This window comes from Hypanus sabinus, chromosome 7 (assembly GCF_030144855.1).
Source record: "Hypanus sabinus isolate sHypSab1 chromosome 7, sHypSab1.hap1, whole genome shotgun sequence".
Taxonomy (NCBI): Eukaryota; Metazoa; Chordata; class Chondrichthyes; order Myliobatiformes; family Dasyatidae; genus Hypanus; species Hypanus sabinus.
Window position 1 is genome coordinate 177,273,748 of NC_082712.1, and position 25,002 is coordinate 177,298,749.

The following is a 25,002-nucleotide window of genomic DNA, read 5'->3' on the forward strand; positions in this document are numbered from 1 at the left end:
GGAGCTAACAAAGTCTAGGAGCTAAAAACAGAAAACAGCAAGGCTAAAGAAGAAAGATGGCAGACCAATGTCGTTGATCCTTCTGATACTCCAAATTTATAGATAAGGGTTAACCAATCAGATTCTCCCTATTCAGATAATGCAACATCAGCAAATCATCAGGAACTTTCCAGAATGATACAAAGAACTGTAACTATGAGGGGATACACAGCATTGCATACGTATACTGTGACCACTAGGGGGCATACTGAATTGCATTGGCATACAGTGACCACTAGGAAACATACTGAACAGTTACATACGTAGTGATTTTAAAAAATGCAAACAGATAATTAATTGCTAAGCTTCAAAGAAAGCAACAATTAAACAGTCTAATCCAACACTAGTCCTACTTACCTGCATCTTTTCTAATGACGTAACCATCCAAATACATTTTCAAAGTTGGAATTGTACCACCCTCAACCACTTTCTCTGGCAGTTCAATTCATATACTCAACAGCCGCTGGATGGAGAAGTTTCCTCACCACACACACACTTTAAACCTCTACTTCTAGCAAACAAACAGTGCATTCATCCCATCTTTGCCCCTCATGATTTAACACACCTATTTAAGATATCACTCCTAGGTCCCCTGTCTTAAGTCTTCCCAACCTTTCTCTATAATCAAGTCCTCGTAACATTCTCATAAATTCTCTTACCATTCTTCCCAGCTTAATTCTAAAAAGGCAATGGGCTAAAAATTCTATATCTGAATGCACGAAGTGTCAGAAATAAGGCGGATGAGCTTGAAGCCCAGGTGCGAATGGGTAACTATGATGTTGTTGGGATAACGCAGACATTGCTGCAGGGAGATCAGACCTGGGAAATGAATGTACAAGGGTATACGTGCTATCGTAGAGACAGAAATGTGGGCAGAGGGGGTGGGGTGGCCCTGTTGGTGAGGAATGAGATTCAGTCCTTTGCAAGGGGGGACATAGGATCAGGAGAACTGGAGTCTGTGTGGATAGAATTGAGGAACAGTAAGGGCAAAAGGACCCTAATGGGTGTTGTCTATAGGCCACCAAACAGTAGCATGGCTATTGGGTGCAAGTTGAATAGGGAGTTAACATTGGCATGTGGCAAAGGTAATGTCGCAGTAGTTATGGGGGATTTCAACATGCAGGTGAACTGGCAGAATCAGGTTGGTGCTGGACCCCAGGATAGGGAGTCTGTAGAGTGCCTACGGGATGTATTCTTGGAACAGCTTGTACGAGAGCCAAGCAGGGACAAGACTATTCTGGATTTAGTCTTGTGTAATGGACAGGATTTGATAAGCGATCTTGAAGTAAAGAAGCCATTAGGAGGTAGTGACCATAACATGATAAGTTTTTATCTGCAATTTGAGAAGGATAAGGGCAGCTCGGAGGTGTCAGTGTTGCAGTTGAACAAAGACTATGGAGCCATGAGGGAGGAGCTGGCCAAAGTTAACTGGATGGATATCCTAGCAGAAAAGACAGTGGAACAGCAATGGCAGGTATTCTTGGGAATAATGCACAAGGTGCAAAATCATTTCATCCCCCGGAGAAGGAAGGATTCAAAGAGGGGGAAAGGGGCCACAGTGGTTGACAAAGGAAGTCAGAGATTGCATAGCATTAAAAAAAAAGGAAGTATGACAAAGCTAAGGTGAGTGGGAGGACAGATGATTGGAAAATTTTTAAGGAACAACAGAACTTAAGTAAAAAGGCAATACGAGGAGAAAAAATGAGGTACGAACGCAAGCTAGCCAGAAATATAAAGGAGGATAGCAAAAGCTTTTTTAGGTATGTGAAAAGAAAGAAGATAGTTAAGAACAATGTTGGGCCCTTGAAGAATGAATTGGGTGAAATTGTTATGGGAAACAGAGAAATGGCAGAAGAATTTAATGAGTACTTTAGATCTGTTTTCACTATGGAAGACACAAGGAATCTCCCAGATGTATGGATGGGCCAAGGACATAGGGTAACAGAGGAAATGAAACAGATTGACATTAGGAAGGAAACGGTGATGAGTAGACTGACGGGACTGAAGACTGACAAATCCCCAGGTCCAGATGGTCTGCACCCTAGGGTACTAAAGGAGGTGGCTCTGGAAATTGCGGATGCATTGGTAATCATTTTCCAATGTTCCTTAGATTCAGGATCAGTTCCTGAGGATTGGAGAATGGCTAATGTTATCGCACTTTTTAAGAAAGGAGGGAGGGAGAAAACAGAGAACTATCGACCTGTCAACCTAACATCGGTAGTGGGGAAGATGCTGGAGTCCATTATTAAAGATAAAATAGTGGCATATCTAGATAGCAGTGATAGGATTGGGCCGAGCCAGCATGGATTTACCATGCTTGACTAATCTACTGGAGTTTTTCGAGGATGTAACCAGGAAGTTAGACAAGGGAGATCCAGTGGATGTAGTGTACCTCGATTTTCAGAAGGCATTTGATAAGGTGCCACATAGGAGATTGGTGGGTAAAATCAAAGCTAATGGTATTTGGGGGGGAAGAGATTGACATGGATAGAAAACTGGTTGGCAGATAGAAAGCAAAGGGTAGCGGTGAATGGGTATTTCTCGGAATGGCAGGTGGTGACTGGTGGGGTGCCACAGTGCTCGGTACTGGGACCACAGCTGTTTACGATTTACGTCAACGATTTAGTTGAAGGCATTGAGAATAACATCAACAAGTTTGCTGATGATACTAAGCTGGGTGGCAGTGTGACATGTGATGAGGATGTTAGGAGAATTCAGGGTGACTTGGTGAGTGGGCAGATACTTGGCAGATGACGTTTAATGTGAATAAGTGTGAGGTTATCCACTTTAGGAGTAAGAGCAGGAAGGCAGATTATTATCTGAATGGTGTAAAGTTAGGTATGGAAGAAATACAAAGAGATCTAGGAGTCCTTGTTCATCAGTCACTGAAGGTGAATGAGCAAGTGCAGCAGGCAGTGAAGAAGGCTAATGGAATGTTGGCCTTTATTACAAAGGGAATTGAGTACAAGAACAAGGAAATCCTTTTGCATTTGTACAGGGCCCTGGTGAGACCACACCTGGAGTATTGTGTACAGTTTTGGTCTCCAGGGTTAAGGAAGGACATCCTGGGTGTACAGGAAGTGCAGCATAGATTCACAAGGTTAATTCCTGGGATGTCAGGACCGTCTTACGCAGAGAGGTTAGAGAGACTGGGCTTGTACACGCTGGAATTAAGGAGATTGAGAGGGGATCTGATTGCAACATATAAGATTATTAAGGGATTGGACAAGATAGAGGCAGAAAATATGTTCCAGATGCTGGGAGAGTCCAGTACCAGAGGGCATGGTTTGAGAATAAGGGGTAGGTCATTTAGGACAGAGTTAAGGAAAAACTTCTTCTCCCAGAGAGTTGTGGGGGTCTGGAATGCACTGCCTCGGAAGGCAGTGGAGGCCAATTCTCTGGATGCTTTCAAGAAGGAGCTAGATAGGTATCTTATGGATAGGGGAATCAAGGGATATGAGGACAAGGCAGGAACTGGGTATTGATAGTAGATGATCAGCCATGATTTCAAAATGGCAGTGCAGGCTCAAAGGGCCGAATGGTCTACTTCTGCACCTATTGGCTATTAATGACAACTGCCTGTAACGCAGAAACCGAAACAATATACGATATTCCAGGTGTGCACTTACCAACACTAGTGCAATGAATATTTCTCCTTTAGCCATTCAATAATCAAGGAACTGGGTATATATTGGAAGGAAAATGTTTATTTATTTCTATAGATGCTGCCTGACCTGCTGAGTTCCTCCAGCACTTAATGTGTGTTGCTGAGAAGGTTTGCCGGGATTGCAAGATGGAGTGTTTTGCATTACTTAAGGCCAGAAGAGATGTGATAGGATGAATGGCCACATTTGGGATATAACAATTCTTACAGCTTGATCAACTGAACAGGCAAGGAATCACCAGGAACTTTTTTTTTTAAAAAGGAATTACACAATTATTTGTGAAAAGGGAACCTGCAGTAACTCGTCCTCTCAAACAACAATCTTTTTTTTAAGTGGCGTGGAACAAACATTACTCTGAGCAGGAAATTTTTACACAGCCAGAAAACTACGCAATATGCATGTATGAATATTTAGAATGAAATCTGAAACAATGAGCTGTTGGCTTCCATTCTGTGTTAATTGTTGCAATTTGTAACAGTGCTGTAACTTGAAACGCTGACAATGTAGGTACATTGAAGCTCTAAAATGTTTCAAAGTAAAGGTTGTGGTACATTTACTATTTAGTGAATTTAAATAGTAATATTAACACAATTAATTACAGGGTATTTCACAATGAATGTAAATTTCAGACATATTAACTTAAATTGAAAAGTACATTACCATCACATACAAGAAATTCCAGCTGTGCCGTGACAAAGGCCACATGTGCAGGAACATTTCAGTTACTGAGTCACCGTACAGCTTAGACGGAACTGTGCTCTCAAAATACTGAAAGAATAAACCCAAGTCCTTTTTCTAAATTCCATTTCTGGAATGAGAAAAAGAAATTTTATGCAAGGGAAAGAAATTCAGGCTAATTTTACTAAGATCTTGGAAAGAGCTGGTATAAACTCGACAGGCCAAATGATCCCTTTGTGAACTTTGCATAGCAGTCTTGTACATTATCAGGCAGCATGGTAGCATAGCGGTAACATACGATAACATGAAAATCAGCCTGAAGAAATTCAACATTACATCTGTAATACCCTGGTGAAGACCATGTTTTATTGTATTACTATACTTATGCTGTTGGGTATCTTGTTTGCTGCAGTTTTTCTGTAAAATGCAGTGTGTTCTGTTAATCAAACTTTACAATCCAGTCCTTCGGTCTCTGTTAAGATCAGCTTAGGAATGTTGGGTCAGCCATCTGAGTTTCTCTTGATAACATTCTATCTGGTGGAATGCCACGGACATGCGAGAGAGATCGCCACATCAGATTTCCAGGAGAACAGGAGCTGGTTTTGGGTCTCCTTGCAGGAATGGGGGGAGAAGTGAGGAGTGGATAGGAGCACAACGGAAGGCACTTGCAAAACCCTGCCTGAAGGACAGACACCATTGTAAGAGGCTCTTTGTGCAGACGAATGGTTCCACGGAGGAAGTGCCTTTAGTTCTGAGCTAGCCGGTCAGTTTGTAACAGACTTCAAAGAAAGTTCGAATTGTGGCTGGCATCTTTCCCACAGAACATGGGTCTGCGCCTTGAATTAAAGTGAACCACCTGACTACCCAGTAATGAGCTCCAACATTTATGTGCACGTTATAGACGGATTTAACCATAATGGGCCCTTTCCCTGATGACTGTTAAAAATTGAGAAATTTGTAAGAATACTTCCACTTTAAGCTTATGTGGTTATTTCCTGGAGAATGATAACTTTTGCATGGGCCAATATTAATAAGCATTCACCATATCTTTTGATCCCCTAACAGAACATTCTAACTTTTCTGTCAGATTGAACTTGAATCATACCGACCCCCAGTCGTGTGTTATTTATTGGAGACGGCCATCTCACTGGTCCCTAAGTGCACTGCTGAGTCACGTGACTGTTCGTCTAAGATAGCTAATGAGCCTCATTTGTGATGAGCCACAGTGAGAGGGTTACGCATCTAAAAACTGGGAAGACATTGCACTCCATAGATACATCTGGGGGAAATCTGTTCAAGAGGGAGCTGGGCTACATGAGAATGACCTCTGCTGAGCCACAGAGAACAAATGGCAGCTGTGAAAGGAGAGATCAAAAAACCAGAAGACCCGACCACTAACCAGAGCCACCAGTTACTCTTGTCCACACTACACCATCCCAGATCAGCCTCCAGAACCACTTGAGGACCCACCGATAGACAATCCCTTAGGAGATCATGAAGCTGCACTACTACTAGTGTAGTGGTTAATGCAGCCGCCTGACAGTGTTGTTAACCAGAAGCCCAGTGGCTGAAGCCTCGAGTCTGCAAATCTCTGGAAGTCTCAGGTGAAGTCGGAAACCTCTACCTGCGAATACACAAGTCCCCTGGAGTTTGGAGGCTGAAGACAGCCAGTCCTGTGGTTGGAGGACTGTGGGAGGGAGGAAGGGGGCTCACTTTGCCCAGCACTGTGGGTGCAATATGTTGGTGCTGGACTGCGTGGCGACACTGCGGGCTGCCCCCACCACATCCTGAGGTTGTGCTGCTTGTTCAGGCAAATGCTGTTGGATGAACATGGGATAAATAAATCAGAAGGTCACCACGGAAGCCTGGTGACCCTATTAGAGCTTGAGGTGGCAGAGTTGGGAGTTCAATTCTCATGCCATCTGTAAAGATGTCCTTTCCGTGAATACCTGAGTTTTGTCCTGAGACCAGCTATGGTTAAATAAATCGGGGGGTGCTGGGGTGTGCGGCTCCATGGACCAAGAGGACCTATTCTTCCTTCACTGTATCTCTGAATAAATCTGAGTCTGGTTGTTGATGCAAAACAACATATTTCACTGTATGTGTCAAAGCACATGATAAATAATGCTAATCTTTACCTATGTGTGGCTCTGTGGTGAAAGTACACTTACAGATGGCTGCAATTTCTCTCCAGGCTTTGATCAATGAGTGACACTGATTTATACCTGCACACAGTCTGCTATGGTAAAGAAAACAGTGGCAGAATTGAACCCAGATTAATAGCTTTAAGAGAACTGCTATGCGAACGTGCAGCCCCAAATTTAACATGCACTTGGACGGACATATGGATCAACACAGGTAAAAGTGATGGAGGAACTCAGCAAATCAGGGGTCATCTATGGAGGAAAAACGAACAGTCGATGTTTCAGGTCAAGACCCTTCATCTGGACAGGGAAATAGATGGTAGAAGGCTGGCGTAAAGGGGTGAAGCAAGAGCTGGCAGGATCCAGATGGGGAGCAGTGAGAAGCAGATGGAGTTGGGGAGAGTAGGAATAGTGACAGAGGCTGGCAGGTGAGGGGGAATTGGGCAGGTTCACTTTCTAGGACTTTACCTCATGTTTTTGATATTTATTGCTTATTTATTATTATTATTTGTTTCTTTTTATTTTATTCACACTGCGAATGCCTACAAGAAAATGAATCTCAGGGTCATATATGGCAACATGTACGTACTTTGGTAGTAAATAATAAATTTACTCTTAACTTTTCACCACGGAGAGGGCTGCTTCTGTGCACTATACTCCGCAATGGTGAAGGAAAATTCCACAGCCCTTTCCGAAAGGTGGAACTGGCAACCACACTTTCATCGCTGCATTACCTTTCAGATCTGATTGAATGTTTTATGTGGCCACATTCAGAGAGTCACAGGGGATCAATTAATGCATTCACCAAGTCCTGAATCACTATCAATTAGATAGATCTAACTATATCCTCAACATATTACTGAAGAACAAGTCTATTGTGTCGCAATATGTCTTGTTGAGGGCCGAGATCAAGCGGATCAGCATTGACGAACGTCGGCTGCCAGAACAATTTCAGAGAATGATGACAGAACTAATACTGAAGCTATTAACTGGGACCCAGAGGACTGATAGGCAAGGCATGTTAATGGGCACACGACCAGCTGCCTTCCACCAGTAAAATCAATCATTTCTGGATTTCCCAGAACAGACACTGGGGGGGAAATACAAGCTTTTATCCATCTTATACCAATAAATTGAAATGGAAATCAAACTCTGAGTTGTATTGCCCAGTTAAAATAATAAATACAGGTAACCTTTAGACGATACAAGGCATGGATCGAGTGGACAGCCAGAGACATTTCCCCAGGGAGGAAAAGGCTTATACGAGGGGACATAATTTTAAGATATTTGGAAGAAAGTACAAAGAGGACATCAGAGGTAAGCTATCTGCGCAGAGGGTGGTGAGAGTGTGGAAAACATTACTGAGGGAGGGTCACACTGTGGGGCAGGGCGGTACTTAGAGACAGCCGTGGAGTTTTTCTCAGGGTGAAAATGGTTAATACAATGGGACGTAATTTTAAGATGATTGGATGAAAGTATAGGGGGATGACAGAAGTGTTTCTTTTTAACACAGACAGGTAAGTGCATAGAACGAGCCGCCGGGGTGCTGGTAGAGACAGATATGTTAGGGACATTTAAGGAGAACTCAGATAGGCAGATGGATGAAAGAAAAATGGGAGGGCCATGTGGTAGGGAAGGATTAGACTGATCTTAGAGTGGATTAAAAGGTTGGAATAACACTGTGGACTGATGGGGGCTGTAACACACTGTAGTGATCTATGTTTATCATCTCCTCAGTCAACCATTCATTTATGAAATAAACTCGAATTAAGGTTGATCCTATTTCTGAACATGTCACAGGATGCGTGTAGACAAATCTATTTTCATTTGCCAAGCTGATACTCTTGCTGTATTTAACTGTGAATAATTTTCTAAACTGCCTTCTCCAGCAAAGTGATGCAAATTAGATTCAGTTCTAGAGTGTTATGCAGTAGCAACCAAATCCCAGTTCACAATACCGCCAGTGATCGGGGTCAATTTCTGCTGCTGTCTCTGAGGAGTTTGTACAGTCTCCCCATGACTGCATGTGTCTCCTCTACATGCTCCAGTTTCCTCCCACAGTCAAAAGATGCACCAGTTAGTAGGTTAATTGGTCACATGGAAGTAATTGGATAGCATAGGCTAGTCAGCCAGAAAGGCCTGTTACTGTACTGCATCTCTAAATTAAGTTAGCTCTTCACTCAACCATAAAACATCTGGACAGCAAAGATGCAAACATCAGGATGCTCCTTATCGAATACAGCTCAGTATTCAATGCTATTATCCCCTTAAAACTAATCAATAAGCTCCAATACCTCCTCGTGCAATTGGATCTTCGATTTCCCATTCATTTTGGATTGGTAACAACATCTTCTCCAGAAGCTCTACCAGCACAGGTGCACAAGTTTGTGTGCTTATCCACCTGCCCCTCCTATGCTTAGCCAGTCATATCTCCATTGCCATATTCAAGTTTGCTGACAACACTACTGTTACCAATCAGATAGGAGGGAGACTGAAAATCTAACAGAGGGGTGCCGCAACAACCTCTTAATCAACGTCAGCTGATTAATGTCAGGATCAGAGGTGGGGATGGTCAACAACTTTAAATTCCTCGGTGGACCTGTCCTGGGCCCAGCAGATAAGAGCAATTATAAAGAAAGCACAACAGTGCCTCTTCTTCCCTAGACGTTTGCGAACATTCAGCATGACATCTAAACCTGACAAACGTGTGGTGGAGAGTATACTGACTGGCTGCATCACAGCCTGGTATGGAAACACCAATGCCCTTGAATGGAAAATTCTACAAAAAGTAGTGGATACGGCCCAGTGCATCACGGGTAAAGACCTCCCCACCATTGAGCACATCTACGTGAAGCTCTGTAGCAAGAAAGCAGCATCCATCATCAGGGGTCCTTACTACCCACGTTCTCTTCTGGCTGCTGCCATCAGGAAGAGGGTACAGGAGCCTCAGGACTCACACCACCAGGTTCAGGAACAGCTACTACCCCTCAACCCTCAGGCACTTAAACCAAAGGGGATAACTTCACTTGCTCCATCACTGAACCACTCTCACAACCTATGGACTCACTTTCAAGGGCTTCATATCACGTTCTCAATATTTATTGCTTATTTATTTATTTAAATTATTTTTCTTTGTATTTGCAGTTTGTTGTCTTTTGTACACTGGTTGAGTGTCCAGCTGGTGTGGTTTTTCATTGATTCTATTATGGATTTATTGAGAATGCCCACAGGAAAGTGAATCTCAGGGATGTATATGATGACATCTATTTACTTTGATAATAAATTTACTTTGAACTTTAAATTAAATGAATTAATTCAGGGGGCAGAGGGAGGGAGAGAAGACATCTTGCAAGCACTTGTTGACGTTTACCACCAGAAAGAAAGTTCAAAGCGAATTTATCACCATGTATTACATTGAGATTCATTTTCTTGATGACATTCACAGGAAACATAAAGAAACACAGCAGAATTAATGAAAAACTACACATAACAAAGAAACACCAATTGTGCTAAAGTGGACAAATCATGTAAATAATAAAAAACAGTATTAGAGCCGTTAAAAGTGAGACTTTAAATTGTGGATTGAGAGGAACAAAGGAGGCCATTTGGCCCTTCAAGCCCTTGAAGGTTCCCAATATGATCCATTCCATTCCCCCTCTCCTTATGTCCCTGCAACTTCCTCTCTCACCCCTTTGATTCTTTTGCCCCTCAGTGACACTAAGCAACAATTTAGTGGCTGATTAGCCAACCCTCATCTCTGGGCTGTAGGAGGAACCCTACGGGAAGAACATGTGATCTCCACACATACAACATAAATGATCGGGAATCCGAGCAACACGCACAAAATGCTGGAGGAACTCAGCAGGCAAGGCAGCAGCTACGGAAAAGCGTACAGTCGATGCTTTGGGCCAAGACTCTTCAGTAGAACTGGAGAAAAAAAGATGAGGACGCTGACATCTCGTCCTTTTCTCTCCTCCTGTTGAAAGGTCTTGGCCCAAAACATCGACTGTATGCTTTCCTTAGACGCTGCCTGGCCTGCTGAGTTCCTCCAGCATTTTCAGCGTGTTACTCGGATTTTCAGCATCTACAGGTTTTCTCGTTTGTGGTTGGGAATCTGGATCACTGAAGACTTTAATTTTTGGTATGTCCTGCAAACTTCCACAGTGGTATGGTGGAGAATATTCTGACTGGTAGCACCCCCAGCTGGTATGGAGGCTCGGATGCACAGGACAGCCAACTCCATCACAGCCTTCCAGTAAGACTGCAGCACATTTTGTCACAGTTGCCTCTCCAGGTTCAACCAAATTGTTCTTCCTTGACATCTCTCTTACCATTGCACGACTCTGTTGGATATTAAGAACACTGAGAACTGCAGGTCTAAACTTACGAGTGAGTTGCTGGGTAATGGTGGAGCTTCGCAGCATGGTATTTGTATCTATTGAATTTTGTGTTACGTAGTTATTATATTGATTATGAATAGTTAGTCATGTGGGTGTGGGGCATGTTGGAAGCGAACAGTTTCATTACATATTCATGCCTTGTCTTTGGGTCAGTCTAGATTGTGTAGAGCTAAGGGGTGGGCCGGAGGGGGGCGGTGGGGGTGGACGGGTAGTATCTTTTTGCTTAAGTATGCTTTAATACTCTTGATTATAGAATACACTAAGACTGTTTACTTCATTATATTGCTAGTTTTAGTTTCTTTGTTTCTTTCAATCACTCAGCATTGCCCATTTTGCTGGTTTCTCAATAAAGTTCCGGACGTACTTTCTTCAACTTTGGAACTTGGTTATTGGATGGATAGTGCAGCATGTGATGTCAATTCCCTCCCTCCCCCACCCAAACCAGGGGTAAGGTTTATTTTCTTTACACTGAGAATGATGGCGTATAGAACACATTGCCAGGGTGGTGAGAGAGACAGATACAACAGAGACATTTAAGAGGATCTTAGAGAAGGTGCGTGGATGAAAGAAAAAATGGGAGGGTTACAGCCTACGTGGGAGGGAAGGGTTGAGTGGGATGGTGGAGTAGGTCAATACAACATCATGGGCTGAAGGGCCTGTATTGTGCAATACTGGTCAAAAGGCCTCATGGCCTAAAGGCCTAATTTTTCTGTGATTCAAGACCCACCAATGAGGCAACTTCTTCCTCAGATCTATGACAAAAACACTGGCACTGCCGCTAGGTTAAAATCCCATCGTCAGCTTTCCACTTTTTATTACACCTCGGCTGCTTTATCGGGTCATGGGCTCTGAAGGCATCATCCCTGCAGGACATAGTGTTCTGGAAGCTTCTGACACTGAAGCTCTATGACCAGAGAATGGAGACCAGAACTTGCAGGCAGGTTCGAGTGTACAGTTTAAACCAGCAAACATTTTTAAGTATCCGCAGCTGTCAAACGCAAGCTGGAACAGGTTGGTTTGAGTTCACTGAGGCAAAAACACAGGTAAATAGCCTTCAGCATAACCCTTTGATAAATCAACATTCAAAACCCATCATTCCAAAGATTTCAGCGAGTGCTTACCTGTGTGCTCGGTAAAGGACAAAAAGGGTGTGTTGCAGTTTTGTAAAGTGCTGATTAAGTCACATCTGGAGTATTGCATTCATTTCTTGTCGCCCCGTTATAGGAAGCGAGTGGAGGCTGTGGGGGGGAGAATGCAGGCCAGGATGCAGCCTGGATTGGAAAGTATGAGCTACAGGGATGGACAAAGAGGCTGAGGGGAGACCTGATAGGTGCTTATATAAGAGGCCTGGAGACAGTACAATGCCAATATCATCCCTCCTCCATGAATCAGAATCAGGTCTAATACCACCAGTATAGGTCATGAAATGTGGTGTTTTGTGCCAGCAGTACATTGCAACACAGAATAATAAAAACTATAAATTACAATAGGCATAAATTAAAAACGTAGTGAAAAAAGAGGGATACTAGACTGAGGTAGTGTTCACGCAAAGTCACCACTTAATGGTGCCAGCAACTGAAATATCTAACGTCAGACACATGCATTTAAGACCAGAGAAGGCAACTTCAAAGGAAACGTGTAGGAGTTTTTAATTTTAAAACACTGAGAGGGTGGGTGTCTGGATCGTGCTGCCAGGGGTGATGGCTGAGGCAGATATGAGAGATGTATGTTTAAAAGGCCCTTAGATAGGCTGTGAATGTGCAAAGAATGGAGGGATATGGACATTGTGAAGTGTAATTAGATGCTAAAGAAAGCAAGTTTAATTAGTATAGCACAGTCACCATAACACAGAAGTAAGGAATTTACACGTTATTATCGGCTCTGAGCTAAATTTCAAATCACATATTAACCATATCACTGACACTGTGTCCTTTCAGTTACGTAACATTGCAAGAGTTTGATTTCATTTAACATCTCAAGATGCAGAAAATTGATGCACGCTTTTGTTTTTAGCCGATTAGGCTACTGTAAAGCAACTCTTGTCAGAACTGCCTAAGAAAGCTATAAATCAGCTGTAGCAGCAAGAATTTTAACCGAAGAAAAACCTGAGCATATTTCACCGATTTTGGCATCGTTACAATGGCTGCCTGTGTTCTTGAGGATCAACTGTAAAATACTCTTAATTGTATTTAAGGCTCTGAATAATCTAGCTGTTCCATATATTTTGGACAGTCTATCCCTTACATCCCTAACTGTAATCTTACATCCGTGAATACTGGTTTGCTCAGTGAACTGCCAGTTAAGATGGCGCTACCGAACGCATGCAATAGCTCTTTGGCAGTTTTTTTAAAAGTTAAGAAATCCAACTAAAACATCACGAATGTAGCTCTCGGTTCGGCTAGCAGCTTAATCTAGGGAAAGGCAGCCCTCGGCCCGGCCAAACTTAAGGAATCTCGTTTGGGTAGGTGCTGCGCGATATGTCCCGTTACAAATCAGTACCACGAAATAACTAACAGTACACAATATGCGATTAAACAATTGAGCTTTATAATTCTTAATTTGATGATATGGTTAGTAAAGAAACAAGAAAAAGGGCCCATTCTCATGAAACAGTCTAATGCGCAACATTGGAGCTCATGGTTCAGTCCATTGACCTCCTCTGAGCGTAGCTGACCCTCAGACCCTCGCTCCAAGTCCACTCCATCCAGCGGTCTACTAACTCTTTCCATTCGCGTCTTCTCTCATCTCTCGCCGGCAAAAGACCGTGAAATCCCTGCTCCCAGAGCCCACCACAATATCCCTCTCACTGGATTACTCCACATTCCAAAGCTCTGTTATCTCTAGTCATAACTCAAACATCGCTGCTACAGAGAAACCATTACAATAGCGGTGTAACCTTACAGCGCATTACACGAACACCCTTCCTGAGGTAGATTGTGTTAAATCATTGCTGCAAACAGTGAAGGGGTGAGCAATGCCAAGGCAAGTTCAGGGGATGAAGTTCCAATGCCCGTGCAAGGTCAGATCACTCTGAACTGATTTGAAGGACTTGAGAGCGGTTTCGGGCTGGGTGGTGGAATCTGGGCCCAGTACAAGTCATTGGGCAGCATCGCCTTTCGCTGCAGCTGGGTCCCAGTGTGAGGAACGATTCACTGTTTAGACAATCGAAACACCGGCCCAGATCAGAGGCGAGAGCCGATTTCGCTTGCTCTCTGCGATGTACACTCCTCTCTCCAGGGCGCCAGAGCCTTTCGCTGTTCCATTGTTTGGTCAATTTGAACGCCAGCCCAGATAGGCTGAAAACATACGGTGTCAGGATCCGAGGTGAGAGCCGATTTTGCTCGCTCTCCGCAATGGTCACTCCTTTCTATGAAGACTGCCCCGGCTGCCGTGCTCCGTGCTCGCTAATAGGATGAACTGATAAATGAGGTTCTCAGCCTGCTCTGGAGGCTGGAGATCTGAGGACTCCACCTTGGTTTGGAATGCTTTTGTTCACTACAATTCTTTGCATGATTTGTGGATTTTTCCTTCCTCATGCATCTGGCGTTGGTCTTTTTTAAATTGGGTTCTTTTCAGTTTCTTGCTTTGTAGCAACCTGTGAGCAAGCAAATCTCAAGGTTGTATAATTTATATATTCTTTTATAATAAATGTTCTTGAATGGTTCGTAGAGCCCAACATATAAGAACTGGTGATGTGGCTTTTTCGCTCTTATGCACCAAAAATCTGGAATACTCTGCCAACTGAGATATACCGGGCTAGTACTGTAGACGTTTCAAAAAGCTTCTAAAAACTTAATTCTTTAATTTGGTCTACTTATAGGATTTCTTAATATCTGTTGATATTACATTTATATAATTTGGTATATTTGATTACATTTTATTCAATATAATGTCATTTTACAATTTTAAATTTTGTCTCATATTTTTATGACTATATTGATGTATCTTTACAATCTATGTAAAGCACTTTGTGTCTGCATCTTAATGTAAGAAAGGTGCTATATGGCCTGTCCTTAAGATGTTCTGTTTTCAACGGGCACAAAATTCTGGAGGAATTTAGGTCAGGCAGCATTCATTGAGGTGAATAAACAGTCAGCATTTTGGCAGACACTTTAATCAGGAGTTTTCTACTTTCAGAGAAGTCTGCCTAGGTTTGGCATGTCACCCAAAACTTTTACAAACTTCCATAGATGCACAGTGGATAGTATCCTGACTGGTTGCATCACAGCCTAGTGTAGAAATACCAATGCCCAGCAATGGGAAAACAAGGAAAGTGGTGCATTCAGCCCAGTCCATCACAGGAAAAGCCCTCCCTGACTCCGAACACATCTACTGTGCATTGAGCAGAGTCACAAGAAAGCAGCATCCATCATCAGGGACCCCCACCATCCAGACCATGCTCTCTTCTCACTGCTGCCATCAGGAAGAAGGTACAGAAGCCTTGGGTCTCACACCACCAGGTTCAGAAACAGTTATTACCCCTCATCCTTCAGGCTCTTGAACCAGAGGGGATAAGTTCACTCACCTCAACACTGAAATAATTCCACTTCTATGGCCTCACTTTCAAGGACTCTACAACTCAAGTTCTCAGTATTAGTTATTTTTTATTTACACCATTTGTCTTCTTTTGAATGCTAGCTGTTTGTCAATCTTTACGTATGGTTTTTCATTCATTCTATTTTCCTTTAAATGCCTGCAAGAAAATGAATCTCAGGATACTCTATGGTGACATATGTGAAGTGTGATAATAAATTTCCTTTGACTTGCACGTTCTATTCCACTGAAAGTTCACTACCTGTTAACAATTATGTGGCTGGCCGACGGTGTAGTGGCTTCAGCACCGGATGGTCCCAAGTCTGAATCCAGTCGGATCCCAACCTCGGCAGCAGCAGTAACTGTGCGGAAGAAAGGCCTGGCAATCTCCTTCCGTTACCTTGCCACAAAAACCCTGTGGACAACTACACTATCCACAGGGTCACCATGAGTGAATGACAAACACTTGTCTCAGGGTTATACGTGCTGACATGTATGTACTCTGGGATAATAAATTTTACTTTGAACTTTCCCCAAATTTCCATGACTATTCCAGGATGTTTTCATTTGGAAACTTCACTGTAAATGCTTTACTGGCTTACTGGCCAGTGTTTTAGACAACCCTTCAAAATTAATCGAGCTGGATCATAAGAGATAGAAGCAGAACTAGGCCATTTGGCCTATCGAGTTAGCTTCACCATTCCATCATGGCTGATTTACTTTCCCTCTCAATCCCATTCTCCAGACTTCTCCTCGTCATCTTTAATGCCCTGACTAATCAAGAACCTATCGACCTCCACTTTAAATATACCCAATGCCTTGGCCTCTAAAGCTGTCTGTGGTATATGAATTCCACAAATTCATCACCCTTTGACTAAAGAAATCCCTCCTCCTAAATGGACATCCCATCAATGTCCATGGCAGACTCTTCACCATTCCCATAATCCCCCTCCAACTATATACTCAGATTGTCTCTAACACTGCCATAAATAAAGGTAAAAGTTCTGAATGGCCACCAAAATTAATACTTCGCAAGGAATTAATAAAAGGTAACCATTAAAGGCCATGAAATTCACAACAAATTGGACCATTTTGTTTAAACTTTGAAGAGCATTACAGACAGCTGTGTTTATCATCACCCTTACCCGAAAATTGGACCAAGACCCAAAGTATGCCACAGCAGAGAGAAGAGAGGGGTGGGGGAGGAGAGAAATGCAGAACATAGAAATCTACAGCACATTACAGGCCCTTCAGCCCACAATGCTGTGCTGACCATGTAACTTACTCTAGAAACTGTCTAGAATTCCTCTACCGCATAGTCCTCTATTTTTCTAAGCTCCATGTGCTAAGAGTCTCTTAAAAGACCCTATTGTATCCGCCTCCACCATCATCTCTGGCAGTGCATTCCATGCACCCACTACTCTCTGTGTGAAAAACTTACCTCTGACATCCCCCTTGTACCTATTTCCATGCAAATTCACACAATTCAGGTCACTTCTCATCCTCCGTCACTCCAAGGAGATAAGGCCAAGTTCACTCTATCTATTCTCATAAGTCTATTCTCATAAGGCAGGCTCTCAAATCCAGGCAACATCCTTATAATTCTCCTCTGCACCCTTTCTATAGTTTCCACATACTTCCTGTAGCGAAGTGACCAGAACTGAACACAGTACTCCAAGTGGGGTCCAAGTATGGTCTTATATAGCTATAACATTACCTCACAGCTCTTGAACTCAATCCCAAGACTGATGAAGGTCATCACACCATACACCTTCTTAACAACACTGTCAACCTGTACAGCAGCTTATGGACATGGACCCCAAAATATCGCTGATCCTCCACACTGCCAATATTGTATTGTCTTCAAATTTGACCTACTGAAATGAACACCTTCACTCTTATCTGGATTGAATTCCAGCTGTCACTTCTCAGCCCAATTCTGCAAACTATCAATGTCCCGCTGTAACCTCTGACAACCCTCCAGACGATCCACAACACCCCTGACTTTTGTGTCTTAGCAAACTTACTAACCCACCCTTCTATTTCCTCATCAGGTCCTTTATAAAACATCACAAAGAGGAGGGGTCCCAGAACAGATCCCTGTGGAACACCACTGGTCACCGACCTCCATGCAGAATATGAAACAAGCAGCCTCATGTGTGACACCTTACCAAATGCCTTCTGAAAACCCAAGTAAATGACATCATCTGCCTCTCCTTTGTCCACCCTGCTTGTTACTTCTTCGAAGAACTCTAACAGATTTGTTGGGCAAGACTTCCCTTTACAGAAACTATGCTGACTTTGACTTATTTTATCATTAGTCTGCGAGTACCCCGAAACCTCATCCATAATTATTGACTCCACAAATTCCCAACCACTGAGGTTAGGCTAATTGGCCTATAATTTCCTTTCTTTTACTTCTTAAAGAGTGGAGGGACATTTGTAATCTTCCAGTCCCACGATGCATTATGTAAACATCAAAGAGTGCTTAATCAAACTTTATATTTACAATATTACAAGAAAGTTAAACACAACATGTTGCTGCTGAGCTGAGTGCCCTGGGCTGCAATATATGTCTCTGTACAAGACACTCAGTTGGGAAAGTGTTAATTTATTGGGCCTTCAGTCAGACCTGCCTGACAACAAAGTTCAGGGCAGCAGGAGCCACGTAAATGGTGTAACTTGAGAGCAGCCCACGCACTTTACACACTATTTGACTCCCAGACCCACCCCAACCATTGAGGCTTTCTCTTCTGGAATAAGACAAAATGGAGCTCCATAGGATCACAACTTGAACAAAGATAAGTCATTCTGCGAGAGGCAGATGAAAACTGTGGTCCAATGCATTTAGCAAACCAAAACTCCTTGAGCCAGAAGCAAAACAATTTTAAAATTTCCTGGAAAAGCATACACCTTAAATATTTCAACAGCTTTAGGAAACTGCACAAAAGCATGATTTTGCCCTCAAGCATGGTTTAAATTTACACAGATTAAATTTCAAGAACAATCCCTCCCTCTGCTCTTCCACATCAATCTACACTCCCCCTCCCTCTCCTCTTCCCCATCCATCCACACACGCCCTCCCTCCAAAGGAAACACCCCCTCTCTCCACAGGACACCTTCCATCCCTCTGCTCTTCCATGTCCACTCCACAGGACACAATCCCTCCCACCGCTCTTCCACATCAATCCACACACACCCTCCTTCCAAAGGACACACTCCATCCCTCTGCTCTTCCTCGTCCATCCATACCTCCCACTCCGCATGACTCACTCCATCCCTCTGCTCTTCCCCATCCATCCACACACTCCCTCTCTCCACAGGACACACTCCATCCCACCGCTCTTCCACATCAATCCACACACACCCTCCTTCCAAAGGACACACTCCATCCCTCTGCTCTTCCTCGTCCATCCATACCTCCCACTCCGCATGACTCACTCCATCCCTCTGCTCTTCCCCATCCATCCACACACTCCCTCTCTCCACAGGACACACTCCATCCCTCTGCTCTTCCTCATCCACCCACACACTCCCTCTCTCCACAGGACACACTCCATCCCTCTGCTCTTCCTCGTCCATCCATACCTCCCACTCCGCATGACTCACTCCATCCCTCTGCTCTTCCTCATCCACCCACACACTCCCTCTCCCCACAGGACACATTCCCTCCCTCTGCTCTTCCTCGTCCATCCACACCACCCACTCCGCATGACTCACTCCATCCCTCTGCTCTTCCTCATCCACCCACACACTCCCTCTCTCCACAGGACACACTCCATCCCTCTGCTCTTCCATGTCCATCCACACCTCCCACTCCACAGGACACAATCCCTCCCACCGCTCTTCCACATCAATCCACACACACCCTCCTTCCAAAGGACACACTCCATCCCTCTGCTCTTCCTCGTCCATCCATACCTCCCACTCCGCATGACTCACTCCATCCCTCTGCTCTTCCCCATCCATCCACACACTCCCTCTCTCCACAGGACACACTCCATCCCTCTGCTCTTCCTCGTCCACCCACACCTCCCACTCCGCATGACTCACTCCATCCCTCTGCTCTTCCTCATCCACCCACACACTCCCTCTCTCCACAGGACACACTCCATCCCTCTGCTCTTCCTCGTCCACCCACACACTCCCTCTCTCCACAGGACACACTCCATCCCTCTGCTCTTCCTCGTCCATCCACACCTCCCACTCCGCATGACACATTCCCTCCCTCTGCTCTTCCTCATCCATCCACACCTCCCACTCCGCATGACTCACTCCATCCCTCTGCTGTTCCCCATCCACCCACACACTCCCTCTCTCCACAGGACACACTCCATCCCTCTGCTCTTCCTCGTCCATCCACACCTCCCACTCTGCATGACACATTCCCTCCCTCTGCTCTTCCTCGTCCATCCACACCTCCCACTCCACATGACACACTCCATCCCTCTGCTCTTCCCCATCCATCCACACACTCCCTCTCTCCACAGGACACACTCCATCCCTCTGCTCTTCCTCGTCCATCCACACCTCGCTCCCACTGCATGACACTCCATCCCGTTGTCCCTCGTTTTCCAATATACCCCTCTCCCTCCACAAAACAGATATCAGACACTTACAAGCACAACAATCCCATGAATGACTAGAAAATACAATTTTTACTGCTTGGACTTGTCTCACCACGCGATTTTCACACATCTCAAGAATATTGTCATTAATGGGGCCCCATTCTCAAACTGGCATTCAATCAATAGCCTCAGTAGAACACTGCACTCAGTTCTGGGTACCATACCTTCGGAGCAATGTCAATGCTTGAGAGAGATTTATTCTGCTGCTCCTGGGGATATGGGGCTTCTTAGTTATTAGTATTGTACCTTCCTCAATTACTTCATATTACACACACCACCCTCTATGTGAAAAAGCTGCCCCTCAGGTCCTTGTAAATCTTTCTTATCTCACTCTAAACCTCAGCCCCTCACTTATCCTGGGGAAAAGTTGTTATCCTCCTTACCTGCCTTTCAACTTATTCTAGCCTTTCATTTCAAACACTTCTAAAGTCACCTCTCATTCTTCAATGTCCCAAAGAATAAGGATCAAGCCTGGTCAAACTCTCCCTCTTGTCCTGGCAAAATCTTCGTAAATCTTAAAACACAAGAGATTCTGCAGATGCTGGAAATCCAAAGCAACACACACAAAATGCTGGAGGAACTCAGCAGGCCAGGCAGCGTCTATGGAAATGAATAAACAGTCAACCTCTCGGGCCAAGACCCTTCTTCAACTGAAATGAAGGGGGCAGAAGATAAAATCCTCGTGACCCTTGCAAACCTTCTCCGCACTCTTTCTAATTTCCTCTTCAGGGTGAGGAAACTTTGCACATGACTGCCAAGTGTAGCCTCGCCAACAATTTATGCAGTTGTAACAAAATGCCCAAGCTCCTGTACTCAGCGCCTTGACTGAAGACCAGAACACGAGACACCTTTCCCTCCACTCTTGGCTATTTGTCATGCTGCTTGCAATTAACTATGTGGATGAACAGCGATACACTCAAAGGAAAGTTGATGAATGTGTAAGGAATAAGCTGCAGAGGCTACTGGAAAGCAAGGGGAAAATGAGGCAGATAGGATTTCTATCCTGTGTGCTGGCATACACAAGATGGGCCAAAAGGCCTCCTCCCTCTCCAAGGACATGTCCTTCTGGTAAAAAAAAATACCTCTCACCCTCCTCTCTTCCCCACCCTGGCCACTTATCTCCTCTCACCTGCCTGTCACCTCCCCGAGTCCCTTCATCCTTCCCTTTCTCCATTGGTCTTCTCCTATCAGATTCCTTCCTCTCTGGCCCTTTATCTTCCCTCCCCACCACCTTTTTATTCTGGCCTCTTTCCAGTTGTGGGGCAGGGTCTCAGCCCGAAATGTTAACCGTTTCTTCATTTCCATAGATGCTACCTGACCTTCTGAGCTCCTCCTGCATTTTGTGTGTGTGGCTATAAGGTAACTGAGCACATTTATCCATCCTTGGATTAGACCGTTAATGAAATTAATCAAAGTCACATTGCCCCCTTCAACTCAAAGTTCTTCACTGCAACAATAAACAAAAATCGAAATGCAGAAGACAAAACCATGTGTCCATGAGTTACTTCAAGCCCATAATCCAAGCCAACAAAACTACTACTTTCAGTACTTCTTTCAAATATGATTCTGCTAAAATTGGAGGGTGCGATCTACATATATTTTGATGGTATGTTTTCGGGCCAACCAAGTGATCTGGTGCCTTGCTGACGTTTCCTGTGAAGTGTGTGACCTAAAGGCCAAGGAGCCTGCAGACCATAACCAACTCCATTTCTCGCCGATTTTGCTGATTAAAACATTGAGGATGATTGAAATCAAAGAGGACGAGAGGGTGTTCAGTGCTGACCTGATGGTCTCTCTCTCCACTGCCCCCAAAGGACGCACTTGAATGGTCTCTCTCCCTCATGTCAATGTAGCAGGAGTCCTGGCACTTGGGCAAGGTCTAATCAACGTGGTTTGTGGTTTGGACTCCACAGTTCACACTGTATTGTGGCTCTGGCTTCTGGTCGCTCCTGTTTGTTTCTATACTGAGCAATATTTAATTGGGGCAGACTGGCTCTGCGGCCTGCAGTCAATAAATGACACCTCGCTGGACTGAACTGAACATTACTGGACCGTTCAGTGATTTTGTGGCTTGATGTATTATATTCTTGGTTTTTCGCTCGTCTTTTTTGATGTTTGATCTTTTTTTTGTCGCACGTTGGGGGGGGGAGTGTTTGATGTTTTTCTTTGTTTTGTGGTTGTCTGTGGGAAGGTGAATCTCAGGGTTGTTTTCTACATATGTACTTTAATAATAAACGTACTTTGAATCTTGATTCAGTCCATCTTCAGGGATCTAGGTCTTGCTCTCTCCACACTGTTATCATCAGGCAAGAGGTACAGCAGCCTCGGATCCCACTAAACCAGAGGAGATAACTTCACTCACCTCGACACCGAACTCATTCCACAACCTGCAGATTCACTTTCAGGGATGCTACAACTCATGTGCTCAGTATTATTCCAATATTTTATTTGCACAATGTCTCCTTTTGCACATTTGTTGTTTGCCAATTTTTATGTACAGTTTTCTCACAGCTTTATTTTCCTGTAAATGCCTGCAAGAAAATCAATGCTGTGGTGACGGATATGTACTTTGATAACAGATTTACTTTGATTTTGTACAACATAAGCTGAAGTACTGCACCAGTGTGGGTACTGACTTCTGGAGGAGATGCACTTTACTGTATGTGGCGATGTGCAAATAAATCTAATCTGTGAACATGGCTCACAGTGCTGGAAGCCACGGGGGCTTCCTGCCTGGGGAAGAGGACACAAAGGCTTTCCTCTCTTATAGAGTTGCGCAGTGACAGGACAGTGCTTCAGAGCGCAAGTGACCACGAATCTGGGCTCGATTCCCTCCGCTGACAGACAGGAGTTTGCACGTTCCCCCAGTGACCACGTGGTCTCCTCTGAACATTCCAGTTTCCTCCCTCATTCCAAAGATGCACTAATTAGGATTCAGATTAGTAAACTGTGAGCATGCTATGTTGGTGACACTTGAGCAGCCCCCAGCACATCCTCAGACTGCACTGGTCACTGATGCAAACAACGCATTTCACTGTATGTCTCAAGGTTTCAGTCGACGTGATAAAAAAGAAATCATCTTTAAGCAGCTGCAGCTTCCCAGGAGTAATCCTGATCCAGAAGTTTCAACTGTACTTGACCCCGAATGGAAATCATTCTGTGACCCAACTCACAAAGCACTCCGCAGCGAGGAAAATGAATGTATTAGCAAGTAACAATCTATATTAAGTTCCAGGTCAAAACTCCTCTCTGAATCAATTAATTTGGAATACATAACTGAAGAAATGGTTTGTAAGTGGTGCAATCTTCACCTTGGGGTGAAGATGCTATTACTTACACTGGGCTTGCAGACATTCCTAATTTAGTAATGATTTCGTTCAGTGACTCTTCATTTTAATGACTTTTCTGTGAAATTTCACCAGGCATCCTTCCAAATGTTCCCTCAGAATTTATTTTGACTGTGCAGCTTCTAATAGACAGATGCTGTGGCAATGAATTCCACAGATTTAGAAGAATAAGAAAGATCTCATTCTTCCAAACCCACAGCAACTGTCTGTTCAGGAACTGCCAGACCCCTTCCTTATGGTATTGGTCCATGGCATAAAAAAAGATTGGGAACTCCCGGTATATTGAATATAGTATTGGATATTGAAAAGCCTAGATGAGTGGACGTGGACAGATTGTTTCCTTTGCTCAAAGGGCCCTCTCCACTGTGCATCACTAAATAAACAACGTGACCAGAGGGTACAGACTCAGTATTCAAGAATGTCCATTTAGAACAAAGATGAGGAGGAATTTGTTTAGCTGGAGGGTAGTGAATCTGTGGAATTCATTGCCACAGGCAGCTGTGGAGATCAAGTCATTGAGTATATTTAAAGCAGAGGTGGATAGGTTCTTGATTAGTAAGGGTGCCAAAGGTTAAGGGGAGAAGACAGGAGAATAGGATTGAGAGGGATAATAAATTAGTTGTGATGGAATGGTTGTGCAGACTCAATGGGCTGTGTCACCAAATTCTGCTCCTATGTCTTAGAGATACAGTATAGAAATTACTCACCTCTGTTCTAAATGGACGTCCCTCTATTCTGAGGATGAGCCCTCTGGTTTTAGGCTCTAGGAAACAACTTATCCACATCCATTCTTTCTAGACCTTTCAATCTAGCCAAGAGTTAATCTCTCTCATTATAGTCACAGTAGTCAGTATGATGCTATTACAGCTCAGGGAGTTCACAGAACAGGCTTGCTGGGCTGAATGGCCTAATTCTGCTCCTATATCTTATGGGATTCAATTCCAAAGCCGGTCTTTAAGGAGCCTCTGTACATCCTTCCCTGTGGAATGCGTGGGTTTCCTCTGGATGCTCATATTTCCTCCCTTAGTCCAAAGGCGTACAGTACCGGGTAGGTTAATTGCACATTGCACATTGTCCCATGATTAGGTTAGGGTTAATCAGGGTTGTTGAGGGGTTGTCTGGGGCAGTATTGTTCAAAAGGCTGGAATGGCCTACTCCTTGCCGTACCACTAAAATAATTTTTTTTAATAGGAAACTGTTTGCCCATGCTCTCTGCATCTGTACGTTGCAGCAAAGAACATTAATGGGATTTTAGGACCTGAGTTATAGGGAAAGGTTGAATAGGTTAGGACTTTACTCCCTGGAGCATAGGAGAATGAGCAGACATGTAAATTTTCAAAGTAAGTTTATTATCAAAGGACATGTATGTCACCATATACAACCCTGAGAGTCATTTTCTTGCAGGCATACTTAATAAATCCAATAACCATAATAGAATCAATGATAGACCAGTAACATGAACATGGAAAGATCATGCTTGTTCCAAAATCCTGTCAGAGAGAGACATGGTACATGAACTGGCCCTTCAGCCCACTGAGTCCCTGCTGACCATTGACCGCCTATTTATT

The 25,002-nt window shown here is 43.9% G+C and overlaps 2 protein-coding genes across 9 annotated transcripts in view; both read right to left on the bottom strand.

Moving 5' to 3' along the window:
- The window catches only part of LOC132397425 (transcriptional enhancer factor TEF-1), a 296,691-nt gene that overhangs the window by 122,263 nt on the left and 149,426 nt on the right, over positions 1–25,002 (bottom strand). The gene's annotated exons all lie outside the window — the stretch shown is intronic.
- On the bottom strand, positions 14,937–24,590 carry LOC132397424 (ABC transporter F family member 4-like). The gene is made up of 2 exons (XM_059976193.1): positions 19,933–24,590; positions 14,937–19,824 (listed from the first exon to the last, which is right to left on the bottom strand). The coding sequence occupies exons 1-2, from the start codon at positions 20,155–20,157 to the stop codon at positions 18,457–18,459; spliced, it is 1,593 nt and encodes a 530-aa protein (XP_059832176.1). The 5' UTR covers positions 20,158–24,590; the 3' UTR covers positions 14,937–18,456.